Below are 16,783 nucleotides of genomic sequence, written 5' to 3'. Positions count from 1 at the left end.
TTGGATGTGTAGACCCAGTCGTTTCCGTGACGTTCTGCGCTCACCCCAGTTTGCCCCGAAGCTCCCATGGGTAAACCTTGCTTTGGGAATAGAAAGGCTATGTATGTATTTCTTTTCTTTTCATCCCATTCAAAAGGCTTCCCATTCTGGAACGGAGAAAAATCCCTTGTTTGACCAAGGAATTGTACCGTGGTAAGAGAATTGCGAGGTGTTTGTTTTAGACGAGAGGGTGTTCTGTGGACGACGACGCGGTAAGTTGTACCGTTAGGACGCGGAAACTGTGGCGAGGGTGCATAAGGGACCACGGCTGTCATCTCCCTGTAAAAATGGGCGATATGTCGGCGTGGAAAGTGGAAGAGAAGGGAGGCAGATGTGGAGAGGAGAGCTCCAGCCGAGAGGACCTTTTGTTCCGCAGCACGCCCTCGGGGCCTTCTGTCCTCTTCAACCGCGCGGCTTCGTGTCCACCAACGTATTAATTAAACAATTTGTCCCAGATTTGTCTTTTCCTAGGGAAAATAACGCCCGCAGTGTGGACGGATCTGGGAACACTGAATGCCCCCCAGACATCATTTTCCCAATTTACAATAAAGAATCCATTTCTTTGCCGTTCAAAGTTCGACTTTTTATAACATCCGTCATTGAATAACTTTAATAAGTCAAATGCTCAAATACTTGTATGCGTGTACCAACTTTCAAATTTTCTCCAGTTACATTTTCACGTTTTGGTATAGAATCCTTATTAAACAATTAGTAACTAGAAATTCAAAAGAGACACTGACTAGTAGATGCAGAATTAAACAACGATGTTACAAATAATTTCAAATAAACGTTTAATCACTTGCAATAGAACGAAAGAGAGACATAAAATTAGGGGTCGAACTGGGAGTTAGGTGTGTGCGAGACATCATATCATAAATGTTATATATCACATCAGGTTATGCCATGTTCTGGGGATTGAGCCGCTAATATCCCGTACAGAATCAATTGTGCATGGAGCAGGACGTTATTATATGGACAGGACAGAGGCTGTTGAACGTGTACGCTAGCCAACAGTACTTTTAGAAGACACAACAGGTAAAAATGGGTACCATTTAGACACTGGTGTAGAGTAAAATAGTAGATATAGTACTTGCCAAATCGGGTAGATCTGCTGGAGGATTAAGTTGACCAGCTATTAAAAGTTCATCGAGCTCTCCGTTCATTCTTCTGAAATATTATTAGAGTAGAGTAGAGTAGAGTAGAGTAGAGTTTCTTCGGCCAGGTAGGAAACGGCTGGTTCCATTTTAGGCCGCTCTTCACTTTTATGTCACAGTCATTTCCAGTTTGTGGGGGTTGTCTAGAGCTCGGAAGTCAAAGTACACCTTGTGTTTCCGCATGAGCCTGTCCAGCCTCTCCTTGAAACAGTTTATGCTTGGAGAAACCACTACTGTCTCGGGTAATTAGTCACTATACTTTTTGTACTTGGCTATTTTCTATGATCAAAATACAAAATGTGAAATACATGAATTTATGAATAACTGTAAAATATAGATGCAGTAAAGCACACGTCTTTTCGGCAATGTCTTTTCGGCTATATTGTATTGTGTGCGGCGCCTAGTGATGATATTCGCTGTCTTCCTCCATCTAGTGATTTCAACTCCTAATCTGACATTGAAGACGAGAGGCCTCAGCTTATCCAGACAAATACAAACGGATCAGAGTAATCATTATTCTCTTATCCCCTTTGATGCTATATGCATACAAGGACATTATATAGATGCATAGGATTATGTGATGTCCTAAAGAGATGATGTGACCCTTGCAAAAAAACGGTCTCCACGCTCTGATCTCGATATCCATTCCTCGTCACGTATACGTTTAGCATGTAAATTTACCTGACTAGATATATTCTAGAGGAAAGACGGTGAAAGTTGTACAATATGCGCGGTCTGTCACTTATGTACACACACGCGGCCATACTTGTAAATATCACCTTGGCAACGCTGGAAATAGACACAATCAAGCGCACTTGTTTACCTTCCTCGCCCCTGGCGCGTCAATCTCTTTCACACGTGTTTGTTTACAAAGCAAGCCCGGCAGCCGCTCGTAAGTAAACAGCCGACTCGATTGGCAGCTAATCGGGACTCATAACAACCGTCTTTATAGCGGGCTATCAATTAAAGATAGCTGGATAAATAAACATGATAAATAGTCGTAAATCCGCAGACTGAATGGGAAGGGAGAAGCTTGTGTGAAGTAGTGCAATGAATATGCAGGAGTCCGGAGGTAAAGGACCGAGTCTTCTCTACAGTGGGGCCTTTGTTGAGCTTTCTTGATCCTTGCCTGCCGACATCGTTCCTTTTGTGAAGGGGATGTTAAAGAAATGCAAACAGAACTCGCTCGGATGGCGTTGGCGGACAACGGCGTTTGAGTTAATGCCATGAGCTTATACATATGAATGACCGCCACCGACGAAGTTTAAAGTATCTCTTTTTATCATTTCTGTTGCTTCTGAAAATGTTTTCTCATTCTTTTTCAGACAAGATCGTATTGCAAGAGTGATCGAAAATACATATATTGTCCTTGAAAATACGTAACGTTTCACACCGCTGCAGTGATGACGGAAAACGAAAGGGGTCTTCCCTAAGGACATGTTGGACGAACCGTCCTTGTTGTCACAAGGATTACTGAAGCAAGATCACCTTTCCTTTCCGAGTGCTTCCGCTACGAACTTCGCTCCATGATAAAACATGCTGCGTACGTGATTCACCTCAATTGTATACCGTGATAAACAATGTCTTGCCGTGCCAAACAATTGGTCACTTCCCAAGAAATAAATGACCAATCCTTTCATGCGGGACTCAAAGGGGACCACACATCGCGGGAGTCCGGAGAGAGAACCACCGCGGTTTGAGTACAGAAGACATGCATGAGGAGGGGTCCCTGGCCGTTCTTTTCTCACTATTCTCCAAGAATTTTCTCACGGCATTCTTCTTCCAACTAATTCTGTAGCGTCATCAGCAATGCTAATAATCTATAGGGCAGATATTATAGGGAAGTTTGTAGTGTGGTCTGAGTTTCAGGTTATTTTGGTGCGCGGTCAACAGAGGGAAGAGTTTCATGATGAATACACACTTCCCTCCTAGTATTCTGAACACCAGTTTTACATCTAGTACAAAACTGATGGCAAAATTGCTGATATCCGAGTACACTCGGCTCTTTCAAATTTCACACCACTTGAGCACCAACAGCTTTTTATCAGATACAAATGTACTTGATTACATCGCCGACACAAAATACCGAGTCACTGACTGACACTAGTCGGACATGCAAAACGTATTTAACCAGTAAATAGACGGGTTGGAAGCAACTACTTATACCAAGGAGTTTAATATGTTAACTCCTCGTTTATAGGTTTATACGTCATACTCGACAGATACGCCGCTTTGGATTTTCTTCGACTACCTTACATGTAACCGAGGAGGTATGAATTGAACGTCCTTGCTGTAACACAGGTTGCATGGGTAAAGTACTTTCACATGGCACGAGGAACATTTCCATGTTGATCAAATATAAGATATTCTGGACCAATTCGGAAGGGAAGAATAGCAATAATATTGAGCATTACTGCACAATTATAGTCTTAAAACAGCCACAAACCATTTGATTGACCTGGTATCTCTAAGATGGACAAACGTTTTCGTGATCGTGGAAACGTTGGAACCAATGAAGTTTCAAATGGCGAACATAATTGACAAATACTGACGTTCTTGTTCTTCAAAGCATAAGATATATCCATATTAAATGATATTTCCCAAGCTTATTCACATACTCACGGATCTACAGTTAACTGCATAAATAGCTGGAACTATTTTAGCCTGATCGGTGCATATTTACACTCGATTTTAGAGCAGAGCAAAGTAGCGTCTTCACATTTTTGCGTTTTCACTTTCCAAACGGTAACAATTGTGCACGCAAAATGGCAGTACAGCTGTTGAGCTGTGCCCATGGAGTTGATGAAGCACTTGCGCTGCGGAAGCCACTAAAAAACTTTGTTAATGAGTTTTGTCACCTTGCTGTTAACTTGCCGGTGTTAGACAGTACCAGCACACACTGTCACTACTCCAGATAACGACACGGAACAAATGCACAAACACAAGGCATAGGTTTCACCTGACGTTTTAATAAACAAATAAAACGATACGAGAGATAAAAAATAACACGTTTCTCACAAACTCAACACGTTCCACACTGTATAGTAAACTGGCAATAACCACTGATGTGGAGATAGGGAAAACAATAGAGCTCTATCTCTGGCAGGTTAATCCAATCAATTAAACTGTAGTTTTTAGAACAAGATAAGAAGTCAGTGGGCTGTGGGGGTAATCAATCTTTCAACTATCCACGGGTAAGACTACTGATCAAACGAGACAACAAAAACAGAGAAAAAAGACGAAACGCTTCTTGCGGAAACAGCTGCTAGGATGACACCAATTACAAGAAGCTCGTAAAACCGCAGTAGTGTTTTTCAGTCGTATTAATTATCTCGTAGAGTCCTTATTTTGGTAAGCTGATATCTTCCATCTGCCGGTGGAAACGATACTGTTTTACTTTATTACAATGTTTGGTTTTAATCTGCATGAGCGCTGATCCGATAAGGATAAAGACACCCGACAATCACTCATCATATCACACATAGGTACAGCATATTCATAATTTACAAATATTTGTTCTCTCTCAGGCAGACAAATAGTTTACACTCTGCAACAATATCATTACATTTTACAGTGTACATGTTCACAATGTGCGGTATCTAGTGAATGCCCACTTTAGTCGATACCAAAGAATGTAGATGGACTCACAACAACTTGTCTCCTTCCTCGGACAAACCACGTGTAGAGAAACTTAAACTTTCACTTATAATCTCTGAATGTCTGAGAACGGATAAATAATAGATATAGAGTCTTTGTCCCGGTCTCACCGAGTGGCGATCGCGAGTGGCGGCGCTACTGTGGTCGGTACCGCCGGCGAGGACGAGCCCGAAGGAGGGGTGAGGCTGCCCGGAGCAAGGCTGACGGCGACTGGCACGACTGGTCCCGAAGCTTGGCTGACGGCGGGCGGGGGAAGGGCGAGAGGCGACGGCTTGATTGGCATGGGTATGGCGGGGGCATTCCCTGACGTCTTGAGCGGGACTCCCTGAGAAATAAAGTCCCGGCTTACATGTGCTACTGGCCCCAAAACCATGCTCGGTAGCCCAGTGATCGAGTCCGTCGAGCAGAGTCCGTGCACGGGCCATGTACATGCGCCTGTGGAAGTCACGCACACCGTGTACCCACAGTGTCCGGGCAGGGTCGCTAGGCCGGGGTGGGGGAGAATGGACGCGGGTTTACACTCGGGCGCGATGATGTTCTCGATGTTGAACGGGTGTTTTGTCGTCACCGGCTGAGCTGGGACGCCGAGAAGTCCACAGTGCGGCGGCGGGAGCTGTGCGTGCGTGCCGGGAGCCATTTGAGACAAGCGCATCTTGGCCTGTTCGTGCAGCAGTGCCGAGGGGGGCGCGTCCATGTGAGACATGGGCTTGACTTGTATGCCGTCCGCCGCCACCGCATGGCTTTTCTGCTGCCTCAGCATCGACTTGAAGCGCTTTCTCCGCCGCAGGAAGCTCCCGTTCTCGAACATGTCCCCACACATCGGGTGCAGGGCCCAGAAGCTGCCCTTGCCCGGCTGGTCAGGCCTGCGGGGAATCTTGATGAAGCAGTCGTTGAAGGAGAGGTTGTGACGTAGAGAGTTCTGCCAGCGCTGAGTGTTCTGTCGGTAGAACGGGAATCTGTCCATGATGAACTTGTAGATATCCGACAGCGGCAGCATCTTCTCTCCGGACGACTGGATGGCCATAGCTGTCAGAGAGATGTACGAGTACGGAGGCTTCTCGTTCCCGTAGCTGTCCTTACCCGGCCGCGGCATCTTCGGGGTGAGAAAACTAGCGACGAAGTTTGCAGAGAAGAGAACACCGCCACCCACCTAGACGATCTGGCAGCCTGTCAGGGCGTTGTGGAACACGGACTAGTACGCCTCAAGGGCAAACAGCAAGACGTAACCTCTGCTCCGAGAGACCAGAATGACAACAGCGCGTTGGTGGTGGGAACACACAAGACGGGCCGTGCGCACGCTGGAACAGACTCGGTCGGACTGGCTGGAGGACGAGTCAGGGTCCTGTTGTCCTTCTCAGTGGTAGTAACGTGCTCCACTGAAGGCAGCCGTGCCGCGGTGTTGACATATGTAAAGCCCCCCTACCGTGGTGTTTTTAATGCAATAGCAGCTGATTAATACATGCCAATCAGAAGAGAGGGCGGTGACACGCGTTTGGGGGCTGGCGGTTCTCAAGTCGACACCCCCACCAAAATAAATAACAGATCTATACGCAGATATCCCAGTATTGTTCGATAATTCTTTACAATCAATGTCTGCGGGCTTTGTCGAGATCAGACAGCGGTTAGGCTTACCGGAAACACCCGAAGACGAGACCACAACCGTCCCTTCAGGGTGAGCAGTGAAAAGGTCGGTCCCAAGTCACTATCATTAATTCTAGCTTTATAGTATGCATAGGATATAATAGAATAGAACACGTGAGATGAGTTCTGAGACAAAGTCACCCCTTTACATACTGCTCTCTTTGATTTCTGTGTATCTTTTCCTTTACGCCTGGAGCATGTATAGTGTTCCATTACTTACTCGAAGCCATACTAGGTGCAAAGTGGATTCATTTATCCAGCTCATTATTATGCATCGGTACCCGTCCAGGAGTGTTTATTGAATGGCTTTATTGGTGATTCCTCGGTACTCAATTGGGGGTGATAATTACCGCCTCTGGCGTGCGGCAACTTTTAAAGTGTGTACTCTTTCGGGGATTATTGTGAAATAATAGGAGGCTGAATAAGAGTCCAAGGTGTTGTTTACATGCTGTAGGGAGATAATGCAATTGGAATTTAACACATTGACAGCTTATAGTGGTTTTAATTGTGTGCGTGGCTTCCCTTTTATCCAACCAACAAAAAGGACAAGACACAAAGCGGTGATTTTCGTCAGGTAAGAAAGGTGTATCGTGATGTGTATTGAATTTGGAATGCCGTCATAATCCAGCCCTCTCTCTTTTTTAAGCCATGGGATTTGGTTTCAAAGTTTTGATAATCCTATGGGCTACGTATAATAACTAGAGCTAGTCTACTCGGTTTAAAGAAAAATTGGTTCAACTGAAAGCTGTGCTGAGGAATTGTATATAGACAATTGTACTAGATAGGACATAGGCCTGTATGCAAATTAGTGTAGACTCAGGCATATTCTCCAATAACCTCCAATCAGATGTTAGGCTCCGGCTTGTTTTTGAAGTCTTTTTATGCGTTTTTGTTGGGCCAAAAGAAAACCCTCCAAAATAGTAAGCCCGACAAGATCGCCTAAAAAGGGCCAAAAACAAGCTGGAGCCTAACCTCTGCCTACAGACGCCTTTGATGAAAAATGTCTAAAGGCTCCTGCATTGGAGACTATGCTCGAGTCGAGGACTGTGCTTCAGTATGAAGGCCCTTGAAGAGTCTACATGGGAGTGGGCCAGTGGGAGTGGGCCTTCGTAACGATATATTATCGTTAGGTAACGCTGTATCCCCTGGCGACGGCAACAGGGCACGGCACAGTAGGTCCCAGAGCGAGTTATGGCTCTCAAAATTAGATTCATCGTCATTCATAACCCTCATTAAAAGGCGGCCAAAATCATTTTCGTAGGCGGATGGGAATACGAGGGGGCGCGAACAAGAGAATGAATATAACACGATGATCCATCGAAATTAGTGCGATCACAACACCGCGAGCAAAGACAAAGGACAGGCCATACCCACCAGCACATATCATATCACGTACAAATCCTCAGATCACGATAAAGAAATCCCGGATTAAGGGCGGTGTCATTGTTTTTTTAGATTAAATCTTCCGCAATTTTGTCATTGTATGTTTTTATTTTCAACTATGAACAAGCGCTTGCCAAGAACGTGCATCGTATTCAGTGCGGCCGCGATCGCTTAAAATGATTGTACAATGTTGGTGAATTTGCCCCTGTTTTTGGTATGGTCTGGGCGATCGCTCGACGACATCTTGCGGCTTGTCGCGTTGCGCCGGAGGGCAGATTTCGCCAGGGTATTTATACATTCGTTTCGTTTTATTAGTCTCATATCGTTGAAAATTAGGTTGTATTAATGTAATGATACGTTCATTACGGGCGGCCAGGATCCGACTAACTCAGTAAGTCCCTCAAATCGAATCAAGCACATCCCCTTTGGCGAGAATAATCGCTCAGTTCTCTGACTTCTCTCCACACACAATGTAGTGGAACAAAAATGACAAATCATGGCGATTTGGGTGGCGGGGAAGGGCAAAGTGTAGAGGTGACAATGCGTTGGCGAGTTTAGACAATGCGCTGGGCGATGCGAGAGTAATTTTTGTCTCGTCCCCTGCAGTCAAGTCGCCGATCTGGATTATGTCGAAAGATTTTAAAGTGGCCTTACCTATAATTACTGCATCAGTGCAGTCTACTGCGCGGGCAGTTGCATGTCGACGGAATAAACTCCATTATGATATAAGATGCTCAGTTATGAGGCAGGCATTGGGTTAGCAACAGTAATCTTTTGAGTGGTATAAAGTACGCAAACTCATGTCACACTTTCCACACCGTAGTGCCCAGGTATTTTTCTAGCTTTCTACTCAACCCTTGCACACCTTTGGCTCACCTGAGCAGTTACAAACAAACTACACATTTATCATGAAGCAAATCAATAAAAAACCTACTAGAGAAAACTGTGTTTTAATCAAATGTAAAGGTGTGCGAATGTGTTTACAATGTGAACCCCCCGACACGTATTTTTACTTTTGATTATTTTTGCGCCAGTGGCAAAGAATGAGTTGTTTACAATAATACATTATAGCTCAATTTTGGGGCATTCAGAAAGTCCTGAAACTTCCATTTGTGTTTCGACCATGGATCAGGGAAAACCAATGTTAATTCAAGAATGTTTCTGTATAGTACGAATGTACAATAAAGTTATGTACAATGTAGCATATTTGTACAACAAGATTATGCGCGTTGCGTGATACCTGACTTTTGCTCACCAGTTGTATCTGTTTTCTTTCATTTCTAAAAAGAAATACAGTTTGCGGATACGAATGCTGATGATAGTGTTACCAAGGCTTGTCCCTTTCATTTAAGCTGTTGACCAAGAATTAAATGTTTTACAGTGGAGCTGATTCGGTAGCCCGAAGCCACTATTCCGTGTCAACCCTCGGCGTAAATTTGATTGCTATTCTGCCGAAAACCTGACCACAGGCGATGTAGGAAAAACATGTCAAACCTCGGGCGACGAAAATAAGGATATTTCTGGATGGTGTTGATCATCCTTGAAAGATGTGTGGGTTACGAACCCGTTTGTATCAGCCGTGATAAGGGAAACTTCAGTGCGCTTGTAACAGGTGGTCATGGCTATCCTAGCAGGTCATCGATTAAAAAGAAAGAGTTTCCTGTCTAAGTGATCTTCCCCGGCCATTTTTCTGTGTTTTAAAGTAGGTTTATCGTATGTCCACGTGTCCGCACACTAAACGGGTGATACAACAATGGGTGTGGGAAACGCTGACCGCAGATTCAGATGGAGTTGAAGTTGCTAAACGCTGGGAACCACCTATGAAGCCGGGCCCGTGGAAACCCGCAGCTGCACCAGATCAAACGCCGTGTGAACCGCGGGGACCCCGGTGAGCATGACGGCCGAAAGGTGATCCACTGCGTGCGGCAGGTAGCGATCCCAGCCACCACACAATTACCCATGGCAAATTCACTCTAAATGGGCCTTTAAAAGAACTTCATATCACATCCGACCAGGAGATAACTTCCGTTGATCATTTCGTGCAGGACTCCTATTTTGAGAGATTCTATTTTGGGGGGGAAGTGGGGGAAACAGCGAGCGGCAAAGACCCCAACAGTCGCTCGTTTCACGCGTGTAGACCTACCGGGGACGTGCGTTTTCGGATCGCGGTGGGGGCGGTCGGACTTCCCAGCTCGTTCTCTCCGGGCACAGCTGCGCGGAACTGTACCTCACCGTGCCTCACACCATCTGGACCGTCATTAATCAACCAACAAAAAAACTTCCTCATACAAACCATCGAAAAACTTGGAGGAACCCCGGCGAGGAACCCGGTGTGCCGAGACCAACTCGATTTTGGGCCGACTGAGAGTGTGAAACAAGCACACCAACCCACCACCCACACTTCCCCCATCTTCTCAACTATTTTCTCCTCTTTGCTACATAAAAAAACGTATATTTTCAATACAAATATAAAGCATACGTCTCCTTTCTGCAATGCATAAAGACAGAGTAAATAGACAGGATTTATTGAAGAATGTAGGAGAGCAATGGGATATATTGTGGTTAATCTGGTTGGTTCCGCTCGTCCCGCCTTATGTTGCGTACTTGCTAAGTTGTCCCACACGCGGCCTGACCCCACAGCGCCCCGCCGAGGACGGTCCGAGAGGGACGGCCACGAGCATTGTGTACAACTATGTGCACAAATATGTCAACTTACATTTCAAGCTACAACGGTTGACAGTTTATTTCCCAATTCTACTTTCTCCCCTGCGTCAGTGGACTTTTCCCGAACGGTTGACACACACTGTCACTGTCACAATAAACGAGTAATGGGAGGCAAGCGAGGATAAAAATAAACGGTCACTGAAGAAAAATGACCTAACAGACACAAAAGAGGAAAATCAATTCTGGACAAGTAAAAGACTGCCTAACATATTCCAAAAAAGGTTCTAATGCCATGCATCCTTTTGAGTTTGAAGTTAACAGGTTACAAAAATAAGAAACTTATTTTTGTGACTTTGCATATTCTAAAAGTGTATCTGTACAAAGATACATGATATACTGCACTGTACTGAATTTTCAAAATACAATATTTACGTACCATTTCCATAATGTGAAAAAGGGTTTGAGCAAATCGATTTCTTGGCTAAAAAGGAAGAATGATAGTTTCTTTCCTTTCGGACAGCTAGAGTTGGATTTATCGACATCTGTGAGTCGGCCAACAACAACATCGGGGTGAACCGTACGAAATCGTGCTTGTGATGGAAATTCGTGGAAACGGCTTCGACGATGAAAAGCAGTCACATCCATCCACAGAATGGGCCGATTGTCCCCCTTTATCTCCAAGGACCAGAATTATAAATATTTGCCCCTCCTGGAACAAAGGAGCAAATGGCGAAATCAAATATGAACATACGCGGGGAGTCCACCCCAGGTCAACGACGATAGAATACCTTTCTATGACCTGGCGTGATCGAAGAGCGGTGCTTGACATACAACAGTAATTATTTCTACAGAATGACAACTGATGGTACACATCTCAAACAAACACAGTCCACGATTCTCTAAGAATAGATTTTTTGTTTATTTTTCTGTGGCGACTGCGGTTGCAATTAACATTTATATTTGAATTGTAGACTTCAAGTCGGAAACAATTTTTTTCGCGGTATGACTACATACAGCTTCCTTACATTAACATATCATTTATTTTTTTTCAATTGCATATCGTTTACTTTGAAATATAAAATGGTATATGAATACAATTTTTCATAAAACATCATTTGGAACTCGAAAGTATACACTAAAACCTGTTTTGGACATCCGATGGTGGCTAATACTATTGTTCGTTGCAATACACCAATGGCATCGCAACACCAGCTAAGACGATTTTCAACTTAAACATCTTGATAAAAAAAACGAGAAAGCGACAATTTGTGATTTGTTGAGGATAAATTTGGTACACATGGTGAGAAACTGATCATAAGCAAGAGACAGCGATAACATAGGCTCTGGTTTTAACAAAGAAATCCACATCAATGAATCCTAAACAATTTCTTATTTTTATTATATGAATAATCCTATGATTGGAGGGGCGTCATAAACGCGTTCAATTGACCAGACGACACACGTCAGTGCGAGGGTGATGTTACGAACGACTGAGGCGCACGTCAATCATTCCTCCTGCTCTCCAGCCATCAAACATACCCATTGATACGTTGATGAATGTTAGACACCCAGGTAATAATATACGCCAAATAACAGTTACTCAAGCAACTGGATCAAACAACAGTCAAACGTATCAATCGAGTCTTGGTATAAAACCTTGTTCCTCGTTCCTTCCTTTAGTCATTGATGAAAGACAGCGGATGATGTCTGAAACGTTTGACTGTTTCAAAGTTTGAGCCAGTCATTTGGCGCAAACATGTCCATTGTGTACAGAGATGAATGACCAACCGACCGATAGCGCTAAGAAAAACTAGGCTCCACTTCAAAGCTAGTGGCCATACTTTTGTGCTCGCTTCATTCGAGCGTAAGCCTTATTAAAACCTACCTGTAAGCTGTCTATAGTTGCCACATGGACACCTGTGTGACCTGGTCAACGGGACACTCACACACACACACCGGCTCACCACCTTACAAAACACTACGCACAATAATACACACACATACAGCGTCTTCGCACAGGAAAACAAGGAGATACAAGTTTCCCTTCTTTATGAAATACTGTATGTCCTTTCAGTCATGTCAGGATAATCTGCTGTGTAAAAACGCAGAGACATATTTATGTCCTCCTTAATGACTTGGTGATGTCGTTTTCTTTAGCTGAGGGGCACAATTAAGCTGAACACTTTTGTGTGTGTTGGGCAAGTTAGGAAAAACGACAGAAGGTGCATCAATGAGAGTAATGTACGGGGCAAGTCAGTTGTGAATAGCATTTACTCGTCATTGATATCCAATGAAACACTTCGACACAAACCGCTTTCCATATGACGTACGTTTTAACACGATCGTTCATACGGGAAACGAAATTTTGAGAAGTATTGGCGATTTGAAGGCTACTGGATATCCAATGTGTTCTCGTAGGTTTCGACTTTATGTCCTAGACCTGTATTTTTGAGCGAGACCATTTGAATGTATTCTGCTGGTGGAAGCGAAGACAAAAAAAACTCTTTTCAATAGAAAGACGCATGATTAGAAAATACCGCAACACATCTACTTGGATATTAAGTAGAACATCATTGGATGTTACAAATACCACGGATCTCATTGAAACGCATTGCAGATCCACATCCGCATTTACAGTACTAGTGGAAACAACACGCAGAAAATAATTGTATCTGGTAATATTGGAATAGCCTCCACTTCTTCATTGACTGTACGTTTTTAGATGAGGTTTTCTTCCACCGTTCATTGTTCGTGAGATTTGCCACCTTTGAACAAGCGAGAAAGCAGGTTGCTCTTTTGTTACGATCATCTGGGGCCTTTGTTAGTTAAGTACAGGATTTAGACACTTACGCATCCAGTTCTGCTTCATCCCTGGATTTGGGATGTTGGAGATTTGAGCTACAGTCGAAAACGATTTCTATAGGCAAGCCATATTGATATTGGTATTTTGTTGAAGACAAAGCTCTCTCGTGTGTTGATTGCCAATTTTGTTCCAATCTCCATACTTTGAATTTCATCAATACTATCCAGAGGTTTGGGACTTTGAGTCTCCTTCAAAAGTGAACAAACTTTCAATAACGGCGAATCTATCTCAAAACTTGTTTGCAGAAAGTTCAGAACCTCTGAACTTTACTGTATCAGACAGCAGATATAGGAAGGGTATTGGGCACGACCTTTCAACGGGGAATCAAGATTGGAGTTTTCATTTACAAGAGACCTTCCTAGTTGCTATCGTTTCAGCCCAGGACGGGAAGGGGGCAGGGACTGTGACAAACCCGACAATAAAACCTCGCTCCCGCCGGATGCCCGACCGGGGACACAAGTCAACTCCCAATAAAAGAATATTTTACCGTCGCCCAAGCGGGGCTTTCATATGTGAAAATTGTCTTTTAAAGTTGTGGTGATGTTAATTACAACGAGACAATTGTTGATTGGAACTCCTAATCGGGCGTGACGCGCTGACTATGGTTGCGCTATCGCCTGCTTGACACCTTGCCGTTTTCCCTGGTTTGATAACATTGAGGCCGCGGATTGGCATTCAGAGCGGCGGCGCGTTATTAAGCTATTTATTCAACATATTCATCACGTACGGATACAAAGCCTATATATGTGTGCACAGAATTGTATTGGAGAGAATGACCCTTTGTAAACACTGTTAACTTCTCCCTTCATTGTTTGGGTCTCTTATTCAAGGCCCTGCCGGCGATTTATATGAAAATGTACCGCAGTTCACAGCGCGTTTGTGTAAGGAGAAGGCAGCATATGGACCACCCACACTACAAACGAGAGGTCGGCCAACGGGCTGACTTCATCCTGGAGTCTAGCTTTCTTCTCACTTTATACGTGGTTTATGATTTGTGCACACACGCTATAGTGAGTTGTCCTGCAGCTCGGATGGATGAAACCTTAGGGGAGAGTAGTCAGTTGTTGGCACAGCCGGTCCGTTTGTGCATCAGACCAAGGAGGTTATAGTCAGAACCAGACCAATGGCCGTGATCAGAGCTCAGGATTGATTGTAATATAGAACTGGAAGGAAAGAGCACAAGGAGGAAAGAAATCAACAAAGAAAGACAAAAAACATCTAGATAAAAAGGTAAAGCAGGCATCCTCAATTTAGGTGAAGCATGATGCTTTTTCAAGTAGCTAGTGGTAGTGCAATACGGCTTCTAGACCTGAGTGAATGGCTCTACAAACGAAATTATGACAATGGTCTCTCCCTCTGACAATGGTGGTTTCTAGTAAGGTAGCCTTATGGCAGTACGGATCGTACAATTCGGCCAAAAAGTTTGATCATTGGCCAGGAGAGTCAGTCCACTGGAAGGTTAACATTTCCCCCCCGCGCCTGCAAATGGAAACCTCTAGTGGCCAAACTCTCGTGGCAAATACTCCCCCTATAGCCGTCGTAGTCAGTCTGGTAGAGACTAGTAGTAAGGGGTAAAACAGCTTATCCTGGTCTGTCATGGGAGCTTGAACTCATTAAAAGTTTGAATGAGAAATAATTGATTCAGGGAATGGCACTGTAGTGGAAAGAAAAGTCAGCAGACTGAGGTTCAAGCAAAGTGCAATTCTGACATGTTAGCATTGCTGATTACATCTTGATGAGTACATGATAGTGGGGAAATGGATCGTCATGTTTGGTTCCCATTCATAAAAGAATTCTCTAAACAAACTTATCCGATCATACGTTAGCAGTCAAAGAAGACTATCTGCCTACAGTATTGCACAATCTCCAAATAAACATTGGGAAGATAAGAAAGATGGTAAAAATTGTAGACTCCCTCCCCACCCCCACGCCCACGCCCTTGTCTGAGGGCTGGCAGAGATTGGGAGGGCCAGAAAACCTTATACCAAGGACATTATATATGATCATATATGATGTCCTTGGTTATACGTTACGATCTTCGCTGTCAATATCTCCTTGGAGATTAAGTATTGTACAATGATTCAGTACAGACGTAACTACAGCTTGGACACAGCATTAGGGGGTGGGGGCACTAGAAATGACGCAACTTCCGCTTCAACCTTCTCGCTAGAACTGTTGTTATGTTCCCAGAAGAATCTACTGCTCAGAGAAAATCAACTTGGAGCCTGTTAGTTGTCGCTTCATAAAAGAGTGGCACAAGTTCTTGAATACAAGAGCACCTCTAAATTACTTACTACTTCGCATCTTCAAACTTCTGGTCAATCTTTCCAATGAGATTTTCCTCCTTCCTTGATCTTTCTATCCAATGTTATGACTTTTATAAGAGTATAAAAGGCACTGTTGGAAGGGACTGAAAATCTAAAAAGCACCGAAAAACCGAAACGTTTTGGTGGTCTCTACCCATTAATACGTTCCTGTGTTTTCATACCTTATTCGATCCAAAAGTTTAATAAACTTAATTTGTCTCAATTTCCATGAAAATTGCTGCCTCGAGGCGGATGAAAAATCCGATTTACTGATCAAAAAATGATGTCTGTACAAATTTGATTACATCTACAGTTTATTACATTGCTATGATTGAGCTCACATTGCAGCAATGATTTCCTGCGGTTGCGTGGGATTCATGCTATTAGATTTGCTCTTTTTTAGAGAGAGTGGGAGGGGGGCATAGTTTCTAGGCAACCAAACACTCCTGCAGACTTCATACCGAGATCATCTGATTTGTGATTTTGAAAGCGAACAACTATTTGTACCAAAATACAACATTTGCAAAATAGATTTAAAGAACGCAAAGAAAACCACGAAAATATATTTTTTTCATGAGGTCATCTTTAACCGTTCAAACGTACTGTGAACCGTACCTGCCATTTTAGAGGACGCAAGAATTACTCTCCAAGCAGAGGTTAGGCTCCGGCTTGTTTTTGACGCCTTTTACGTCGTTTTGTCGGGTTTTCTATTTAGTAAGGTTTTTCTTTTTGTTTGGTTTGCGTCAAAAACAAGCCAGATCCTAACCTCTGTTTGGAGAGTACGCACCCATATCCCGAGGATATTTTCCGATGACGCCCTTTTCATTAGCGAGATTCTTATTAGATTTGGCTCGTAGATAAGAAGCGTTGGACATCCCTGTAGGAACCAGAGCTTCGGGGCATAAACATCTTTGCTTCCGTCAGCCAAAATTGTAGGTTTATTATCCATTTAGAGAAGGTAGATGCCCAATTACATGTACGATACCGCTGGAGTAATAAACAGCTAGACGTCATCAGCGTGTTGCCAAACTTAAAGCGGCAGGGCCATTGCCTTTGGACAATAATCAGAAATATTT

General features: G+C 43.7%; 2 protein-coding genes across 2 annotated transcripts in view; one reads left to right on the top strand and one right to left on the bottom strand.

The window, feature by feature from the left end:
• Positions 1–4,142: 4,142 nt before the first annotated feature.
• LOC136428199 (forkhead box protein B1-like) lies at positions 4,143–6,238 on the bottom strand. The gene has a single exon (XM_066417539.1). It carries the CDS (start codon positions 5,941–5,943, stop codon positions 4,957–4,959), a length of 987 nt encoding a protein of 328 aa, XP_066273636.1. The 5' UTR covers positions 5,944–6,238; the 3' UTR covers positions 4,143–4,956.
• A 197-nt stretch (positions 6,239–6,435) lies between these two features.
• Positions 6,436–16,783, top strand: part of LOC136428200 (small ribosomal subunit protein uS11m-like) — a 42,911-nt gene continuing 32,563 nt past the window's right edge. Inside the window, exon 1 of the mRNA XM_066417540.1 lies at positions 6,436–6,537. The gene's annotated coding sequence lies outside the window, so the exon portion shown is untranslated. The remainder of the gene's footprint in view (positions 6,538–16,783) is intronic.

The sequence above is a fragment of the Branchiostoma lanceolatum genome, chromosome 2 (genome assembly GCF_035083965.1).
Source record: "Branchiostoma lanceolatum isolate klBraLanc5 chromosome 2, klBraLanc5.hap2, whole genome shotgun sequence".
NCBI lineage: Eukaryota > Metazoa > Chordata > Leptocardii > Amphioxiformes > Branchiostomatidae > Branchiostoma > Branchiostoma lanceolatum.
This window is presented reverse-complemented; position numbering and strand designations above follow the sequence as displayed.